The sequence below is a fragment of the Oncorhynchus keta genome, chromosome 34 (genome assembly GCF_023373465.1).
Source record: "Oncorhynchus keta strain PuntledgeMale-10-30-2019 chromosome 34, Oket_V2, whole genome shotgun sequence".
Classification (NCBI taxonomy): domain Eukaryota; kingdom Metazoa; phylum Chordata; class Actinopteri; order Salmoniformes; family Salmonidae; genus Oncorhynchus; species Oncorhynchus keta.
Window position 1 is genome coordinate 26,970,436 of NC_068454.1, and position 9,573 is coordinate 26,980,008.

A 9,573-nucleotide genomic window follows, 5' to 3' on the forward strand; every position below is an offset into this window, starting at 1 on the left:
TAGTCAGTTTTACTAGGGTAAGCTTGGCAGCGTGAGTGAAGGAGGCTTTGTTGCGGAATAGAAAGCCGACTCTTGATTTGATTTTTGATTGGAGATGTTTGATATGGGTCTGGAAGGAGAGTTTGCAGTCTAGCCAGACACCTAGGTACTTATAGGTGTCCACATATTCAAGGTCGGAACCATCCAGTGTGGTGATGCTAGTCGGGCATGCGGGTGCAGGCAGCGATCGGTTGAAAAGCATGCATTTGGTTTTACTAGCGTTTAAGAGCAGTTGGAGGCCACGGAAGGAGTGTTGTATGGCATTGAAGCTCGTTTGGAGGTTAGATAGCACAGTGTCCAATGACGGGCTGAAAGTATATGGAATGGTGTCGTCTGCGTAGAGGTGGATCAGGGAATCGCCCGCAGCAAGAGCAACATCATTGATATATACAGAGAAAAGAGTCGGCCCGAGAATTGAACCCTGTGGCACCCCCATAGAGACTGCCAGAGGACCGGACAGCATGCCCTCCGATTTGACACACTGAACTCTGTCTGCAAAGTAATTGGTGAACCAGGCAAGGCAGTCATCCGAAAAACCGAGGCTACTGAGTCTGCCGATAAGAATATGGTGATTGACAGAGTCGAAAGCCTTGGCAAGGTCGATGAAGACGGCTGCACAGTACTGTCTTTTATCGATGGCGGTTATGATGTCGTTTAGTACCTTGAGTGTGGCTGAGGTGCACCCGTGACCGGCTCGGAAACCAGATTGCCTAGCGGAGAAGGTACGGTGGGATTCGAGATGGTCAGTGACCTGTTTGTTGACTTGGCTTTCGAAGACCTTAGATAGGCAAAGCAGAATGGATATAGGTCTGTTACAGTTTGGGTCCAGGGTGTCTCCCCCTTTGAAGAGGGGGATGACTGCGGCAGCTTTCCAATCCTTGGGGATCTCAGACGATATGAAAGAGAGGTTGAACAGGCTGGTAATAGGGGTTGCGACAATGGCGGCGGATAGTTTCAGAAATAGAGGGTCCAGATTGTCAAGCCCAGCTGATTTATACGGGTCCAGGTTTTGCAGCTCATAAGGCAACAGCTCTTCATAACAGAATGAGAGGGTTGTCGTAAATTGTCTTTATGTGCACCTGACGTTTACTACAAACGGATAATAGTCTGTGCTTGACTTGGGCTGATAATAATACATACACTGAGTGTACAAAACATTTGGAACACCTGCTCTTTCCAGGCGGACCAGGTGAATCCAGGTAAAAGTTGTAATCCCTTATTAGTGTCACCTGTTCAATCCACTTCAGTCCGTGTAGATGAAGGGCAGGAAACAGGTTGAAGGAGGATGTTTAAGCCTTGAGACAATTGAGACATGGATCGTGTATGTGTGCATTCAGAAGGTGAATTGGCAAAACAAAATATGGAACGCTTTGGACACCTTGTAGTCCATGCCCCGACGAATTTTGGCTGTTCTGAGGGCAAAAGGGGGTGCAACAATTAGGAAGGTATTGATAACGTTTTGTACACTCAGTGTATTGTCGTAGATATTAGGTTTTGCTACACTCTTGTCTCTGATGTAAATGACTGGATCTACCCATCTATGTATCCAGTTGACTAGCTAAGTAACACCTGTGGGAATGAGAGACATCTACACGGATTGAAGTGGATTGAACAGGTGACACTAATAAGGGATCATAGCTTTCACCTGGATTCACCTGGTCCGTCTTCACAACACTGTCTATGTGGGTGGACCAATTCAGTTTTTCCGTGATGTGTACGCCGAGGGACTTAAAACTTACTACCCTCTCCACTACTGTTCCGTCGATGTGGATAGGGGGGTGCTCCCTCTGCTGTTTCCTGAAGTCCACGATCATCTCCTTTGTTTTGTTGACGTTGAGTGTGAGGTTAGGTTCTTTTTAGAACCTAAAAGGGTTATTCGACTGTCCCCATAGAAGAACCCTTTGATGAACCGTTTTTGGTTCCAGGTAGAACCTTATTTGGTTGAGCAAGGCACTTAAGGCTAATTGCTCCAGGGTCAATAATGGCTGATCTCTGGTCGTGATCCCACTCTCCTAGGATATTTCAGAGGGAGTGGGATATGCAACAACAAAAAATAGAACAAATGTAAGTTATAGTATAACTGTCTAAAACACTGTTACTTAACCAGTCAACTGGGTAGTCCCGACCTTTACAGCATGTCAGAGACAAGAGATGGTAGTTCTCTGTCTCTTATCCTCCCTCATAGCACAATGTGTATGACGAGTAATCATATGATCAGGAACCAACTCTATCACAGATCATTCTCACAGGCCTTACATTGCTAGTCAACTGGATAGATAGATGGGTAGATCCAGTCATTTTCTGTAGTTCTTCGAGGTCGTTGCCTCTTGATCCTCCCTCGTAGGATAATGGGTAAATAGGTGATCACCAGAACCAGGCACCTCTGATCAGGTGTTCCTCTACAGGTGCAGATCCAGACCAAGAAGATTGACCTGAGTCATGTGACCTCCAAGTGTGGATCCCTGGACAACATTCGCCACCGGCCAGGTAAACAACCTGCTCTACCTGTGTACCGGTATTATAGGTGTATGTGATGTGTTTCTGTTGATTATTTATGTGATGTGTATTATGTGATGAGTATTTTATATGGGAGCAGCAGTGCTTGTATGTCCAAGGCATATTTCTCTGTCTTGGACAATAAAGTTGGACAAAATATTGATCTTATCTACCTGGGTCACCCCACACTGACACTTGAGATATATGGGAACCTACAGTCAATCTACAACGCACTAGAACCATGTTGGGCTTGTATAGGAATTAGACTTCTACCTGACTGTATATAAAGGAACGAGTGATAGAGCATCATAGGATGCATCTCAAATGGAACACTAATACCTATATCCAAATCAAATCTAATCTAATTGTATTGTTAATGCGAATGTAGCGAAAGGCTTGTGCTTCTAGTTCCGACAATGCAGTAATAACCAACGAGTAATCTAACCTAACAATTCCACAACTACTACCTTATACACACAAGTGTAAAGGGATAGAATAATATGTACATAAAGATATATGAATGAGTGATGGTACAGAACGGCACAGGCAAGATACAGTAGATGGTATCGAGTATAGTATATACATATGAGATGAGTAATGTAGGGTATGTAAACATAAAAGTGGCATAGTTTAAAGTGGCCAGTGATACATGTATTACATAAAGATGGCAAGATGCAGTAGATGATATAAAGTACAGTATATACAGTACATATACATATGAGATGAGTAATGTAGGGTATATAAACATTATATTAAATTGCATTGTTTAAAGTGGCTAGTGATACATTTTTTTACATCAATTTCCATTATTAAAGTGAGCTGGAGTTGAGACGGTATGTTGGCCACAGCCACTCAATGTTAGTGGTGGATGTTAACCGTCTGATGGCCTTGAGATAGAAGCTGTTTTTCAGTCTCTCGGTCCCTGCTTTGATGCACCTGTACTGACCTCGCCTTCTGGGTGATAGCGGGGCGAACAGGCAGTGGCTTGGGTGGTTGTTGTCCTTGATGATCTTTATGGCCTTCCTGTGACATCGGGTGGTGTAGGTATCCTGGAGGGCAGGTAGTTTGCCCCCGGTGATGCGTTGTGCAGACCTCACTACCCTGTGGAGAGAGAGCCTTACGGTTGTGGGGGGAGCAGTTGCCGTACCAGGTGGTGATACAGCCCGACAGGATGCTCTCGATTGTGCATCTGTAGAAGTTTGTGAGTGCTTTTGGTGACAAGCCTCCTGAGGTTGAAGAGGCGCTGTTGCGCCTTCTTCACAATACTGTCTATGTGGGTGGACCAATTCAGTTTGCCCGTGATGTGTACACCGAGGGACTTAAAACTTACTACCCTCTCCACTAATGTCCTGTCAATGTGGATAGGGGGGTGCTCCCTCTGCTGTTTCCTGAAGTCCACGATCATCTCCTTTGTTTTGTTGACGTTGAGGTTATTTTCTATATAATGCACTACTTTTGTCCAGAGACATATGGGTATGGGCTGTAGTCAAAATTAGTGCACTATAAGGAAAATGGTGCCATTTAGGATGCGTACGTACAATAAGTAAATCACGTGTAGTGTGTGATGCGGACAAATCCCCCCCTGCTCTGAGAGTGGTGACTGACTGCTGCGTCAGAGTCCTACACCGCCATCTGGTGGTCAGTGTCAGTATGTTTAATATAATACATTCACACTGCTTCACTCAATTCAATTCAAAGGGCTTTATTGGCATGGGAAACATATGTTTACATTGCCAAAGCAAGTGGAATAGATAATAAACAAAAGTGAAATAAACAATAAAACATGTCAAGTAAACATTACACTCACAAAAGTTTCAAAGGAATAGACATTTCAAATGTCATGGTATGGCAATGTACAGAGTTATAAAGATGTGAAAATAGTTCAAGTTTAAAAGGGAAAATAAATAACCATAAATATGGGTTGTATGTACAATCATGTTTGTTCTTCACTGGTTGCCCTTTTCTTGTGGCAACAGGTCACAAATCTTGCTGCTGTGATGCACACTGGTATTTCACCCAATTGATAAAATCAAATCAAATTCTAATTTTATTAGTCACATGCGCTGAATACAACAGGTGTAGACCTTACAGTGAAATGCTTACTTATGAGCCCCTAACCAACAGTGCAGTTTCAAAAAATATGGATAAGAAATAAGAGATAAAAGTAACAAGTAAATAAAGAGCAGCAGTAAAAAATAACATTATACTGTATAAAGGGGGGTGCCCGTACAGAGTCAATGTGCGGGGGCACCGGTTAGTTGAGGTAGTATGTACATGTGGGTAGAGTTATGGGAGTTTATTCAAGTTCTATTTGTTTTCAAATTCTTTGTGGGTCCGTGTAATCTGAGGGAAATATGTGTCTCTAATTGGTCATACATTTGGCAAGAGGTTAGGAAGTGTAGCTCAGTTTCCACCTCATTTTGTGGGCAGTGTGCACATAGCCTGTCTTTTCTTCAGAGCCATGTCTGCCCACAGCGGCCTTTCTCAATAGCAAGGCTATGCTCGCTGAGTCTGTACATACGGTAGTCAAAGCTTTCCTTCATTTTGGGTCAGTCACAGTAGTCAGGTATTCTGCCACTGTGTACTCTCTGTTTAGGGCCAAATAGCATTCCAGTTGGCTCTGTTTTTTTGTCAATTCTTTCCAATGTGTCAAGTAGTTATCTTTTTGTTTTCTCGGGATTTGGTTGGGTTTAATTGTGTTGCTGTTTCTGTCCTGGGATTCTGTAGGGTTTGTTTGTGTATGTGAACAGAGCCCCAGGACCCGCTTGCTAAGGGGACTCTTCTCTAGGTTAAGTGAAGGCTTTGTTATGAAAGGTTTGGGAATCGCCACCTTCCTTTTAGGTGGTTGTAGAATTTAACAGATCTTTTCTGGATTTTGATAATTAGCGAGTATTGGCCTAATTCTACTCTGTGTGCATTGTTTGGTGTTTTACGTTGTACATGTCTCAAATTGGTGTTTGATCCATTTTGTGAATTCTTGGTTGGTGAACTAACCCCAGCCCTCACAACCATAAAGGGCAATGAGTTATTTAACTGATTCAAGTATTTATTTTTGCCTGATCCTAATTGGGATGTCAAGTTTTATGTTCCTTTTGACGGCGTAGAGGACCCTTCTTGCCTTGTCTCTCAGATCGTTCACAGCTTTGTGTAAGTTACCTATTGTGCTGATGTAGGTTGAAGAGTTTTTTTGTGTGCTCTAGGACAACGGTGTCTAGGTGGAATTTGTATTTGTTGTCCTGGTAACTTCACGTTTTTTGGAACACCATCATTTTTGTCTTACTGAGATTTACTGTCAGGGCGCAGGTCTGACTAGGTACTAGGTTCTTCTGTAGGCCCTCCTTGGTTGGGGACAGAAGCATGAGATCATCAGCAAATAGTAGACATTTGACTTCAGATTCTAGTAGGGTGCTACAGCCGGGTGCTACAGACTGTTCTAGTGCCCTCGCAAATTCATTGATATATATGTTAAAGAGGGCGGGGCTCTGTGGAAAGAAATGTGTGCTTTTTGCCTATTTTAACAGCACACTTATTGTTTGTGTACATGGATTTTATAATGTCGTATGTCATTCCCCCAACACCGCTTTCCATCAATTTGTTTAGCAGACCCTCATGCCAAAATCAGCAAAGCAAGAGAAGATCTTGCCTTTGCTTTGGTTTGTTTGTCATTTAGGGTGTGCAGGGTGAATACGTGGTCAGTCATACAGTCATTTGATAAAAAGCGAATTTGACATTTGTAGTACATTGTTTTCACTGAGGAAATCAGTGGTGGTCAATGCCGTTTAAGATGAGGCAGGACGATTATTTTTTTCTCATGAGCATGGCCTTATTTCTATTACAGCATAATGGCTGATTGTCATTCATATTCCATTCAACCAGTTCAATGTAACATCGATAGGTTTAGACTACTACATGATACTCAGATTTTCCCTAAACCCATCATGAGGTTGCTACAACCTAGCCTATGAATGAAAGTTTACAGCGTAGGTGCACACAGGTCGAGAGGAAAATGTTAGTGACACGTTCAATATCGCCTTGCAAACTCTTGCCTGCATCTAGCTGATCTTATTTTTTTAACTGCCTTGTTGATTAGGGGCTCGTAGGTAAACATTTCACTGTAAGGTACATCTGTTGTATTTGGGCGCATGTGACTAATACAATTTGATTTGATTTGTTTTACACCTGATAATTTGGTGGATGGGACTACCGGGTTCTCTGTAACCTAGAGGGCAACAAATGGGTCCGTCTCCTCTATACAATGTGTCTTGTAGGATGACAATATCTGAACTTCCCTGTGTCCTAATTAACCCATAGAGGTAATGATTTATTTCTGAAGCACCTTTTCAATTACATTATCAAGTGATATATTGGCAGGGTATGGACCCCAGGAAGACTATAATCATGGCAACAGCTAATGGGGATCCTGATAAGGACTAAGGGTCTCGTCTGTCTTTTCATTGGTTTGACTAATTATTGATGATAAAGTATAATGATTTATTGGAACACCTCTCTCACCATCTTACTTACCCTTGTCTTCTTGGGTCTTTCTCCCCTTCCCTCTGCCCCCCTTCTCCCTCTCTCCATCTGCTCCACTAGGGGGAGGTAACGTGCGCATAGAAAATGTGAAGCTGGACTTCAAAGACAAGGCCCAGCCCAAGGTGGGTTCCCTGGATAATGCACACCACACCCCTGGTGGAGGCCTCATTATGGTAAGTCCCATCATACTGTCACCTCATCACAACGAAGATTGTGTGAGTCCCAAATGGCACCTTATTCCTTTAAAGGGCCCTATGTGCTCTGGTCAAAATTAGTGCTCGATAAAGGCAATAAGGTCCCATTTGGGACGCACACTGATCAGTCGGACATCAGTCTCAAACAGTCTCCTCCAAGGTTAGCACCACTCGAACCCTCCATATGACATCTGTGTGTCTATTCCCAACCTGTGTGTGTGTGTGTGTGTGTGTGTGTGTGTGTGTGTGTGTGTGTGTGTGTGTGTGTGTGTGTGTGTGTGTGTGTGTGTGTGTGTGTGTGTGTGTGTGTGTGTGTGTGTGTGTGTGTGTGTGTGTGTGTGTGTGTGTGTGTGTGTGTGTGTGTGTGTGTGTGTGTGTGTGTGTGTGTGCATATCCCCAACCTGTGTGTGTGTGTGCATATCCCCAGCCTGTGTGTGTGCATGCATGTCCCCAACCTGTGTGTTTGTGCTTATCCCTAACCTGTGTGTGTGTGTTCATATCCCAACCTATGTGTTTGTGCTTATCCCCAACCTGTGTGTGTCTATCTCAATTACCCTAACTCCTTGTAGATCGAGAGCCACAAGCTGTTGTTCCGTGACACGGCCAAGGCCCGGGTGGACCACGGGGCGGAGATCATCATGACCCAGTCACCGGGAACGGGCATGTCAGGGACGCTGTCCCCCCACCTCCACAGCCACCTGTCCTCCTCCGACAGCATCAACTTGCTGGAGCCTCCACAGCTAGCCACACTGGCTGACGATGTCACCACTGCCCTGACCATGCAGGGTTTGTGAGAGCCTTGACAACCTCTACCTGGATACTTTGACCCCCACCCTGCCTCCAGTCAATCCCAGCCCAGATATCCAGGCACGCAGACACCCCAGGCACCGGACACCTTCACCCTTCCTCCAGCCACCATATCCCCCAGGCCTGGACCCTCCTCACCCCGTCCTGCCTCCAGTTTCACTCCAGTCCACCACAGCCCTGAACACCTTACCCCTGCCTACAGTCTCCCTCCAGTCCAGCCCAGCCCTGAACACCTTCCCCCTACCTACAGTCTCCCTCCAGTCCACCCCAGGCCTGAACACCTTACCCCTGCCTACAGTCTCCCTCCAGTTCACCCCAGCCCTGAACACCTTACCCCTGCCTACAGTCTCCCTCCAGTCCACCCCAGCCCTGAACACCTTCCCCCTGCCTACAGTCTCCCTCCAGTCCACCCCAGCCCTGAACACCTTACCCCTGCCTACAGTCTCCCTCCAGTCCACCACAGCCCTGAACACCTTCCCCCTGCCTACAGTCTCCCTCCAGTCCACCCCAGCCCTGAACACCTTACCCCTGCCTACAGTCTCCCTCCAGTCCACCACAGCCCTGAACACCTTCCCCCTGCCTACAGTCTCCCTCCAGTCCACCCCAGCCCTGAACACCTTACCCCTGCCTACAGTCTCCCTCCAGTCCACCACAGCCCTGAACACCTTCCCCCTGCCTACAGTCTCCCTCCAGTCCACCCCATCCCTGAATACCTTACCCCTGCCTACAGTCTCCCTCCAGTCCACCCCAGCCCTGAACACCTTACCCCTGCCTACAGTCTCCCTCCAGTCCACCCCAGCCCTGAACACCTTCCCCCTGCCTACAGTCTCCCTCCAGTCCACCCCAGCCCTGAACACCTTACCCCTGCCTACAGTCTCCCTCCAGTCCACCACAGCCCTGAACACCTTCCCCCTGCCTACAGTCTCCCTCCAGTCCACCCCAGCCCTGAACACCTTACCCCTGCCTACAGTCTCCCTCCAGTCCACCACAGCCCTGAACACCTTCCCCCTGCCTACAGTCTCCCTCCAGTCCACCCCAGCCCTGAACACCTTACCCCTGCCTACAGTCTCCCTCCAGTCCACCACAGCCCTGAACACCTTCCCCCTGCCTACAGTCTCCCTCCAGTCCACCCCATCCCTGAATACCTTACCCCTGCCTACAGTCTCCCTCCAGTCCACCCCAGCCCTGAACACCTTACCCCTGCCTACAGTCTCCCTCCAGTCCACCACAGCCCTGAACACCTTCCCCCTGCCTACAGTCTCCCTCCAGTCCACCCCAGCCCTGAATACCTTACCCCTGCCTACAGTCTCCCTCCAGTCCACCCCAGCCCTGAACACCTTCCCCCTGCCTACAGTCTCCCTCCAGTCCACCACAGCCCTGAACACCTTCCCCCTACCTACAGTCTCCCTCCAGTCCACCCCAGCCCTGAACACCTTACCCCTGCCTACAGTCTCCCTCCAGTCCACCCCAGCCCTGGACACCTTCCCCCTGCCTACAGTCTCCC

General features: G+C 46.8%; 1 protein-coding gene across 19 annotated transcripts in view; it reads left to right on the plus strand.

The window, feature by feature from the left end:
* Window positions 1-9,573, plus strand: part of map2 (microtubule-associated protein 2) — a 163,874-nt gene extending 154,301 nt beyond the window's left edge. For 18 of the 19 annotated variants that reach the window (XM_052493516.1, XM_052493517.1, XM_052493532.1 and 15 more), the window contains 3 exons: window positions 2,445-2,526; window positions 7,129-7,241; window positions 7,832-9,573. In XM_052493516.1, coding sequence (XP_052349476.1) covers window positions 2,445-2,526; window positions 7,129-7,241; window positions 7,832-8,056 — 420 coding nt within the window. In that variant the 3' untranslated portion in view covers window positions 8,057-9,573. The remainder of the gene's footprint in view (window positions 1-2,444; window positions 2,527-7,128; window positions 7,242-7,831) is intronic. The other variant, XM_052493520.1, reaches the window with a different exon arrangement.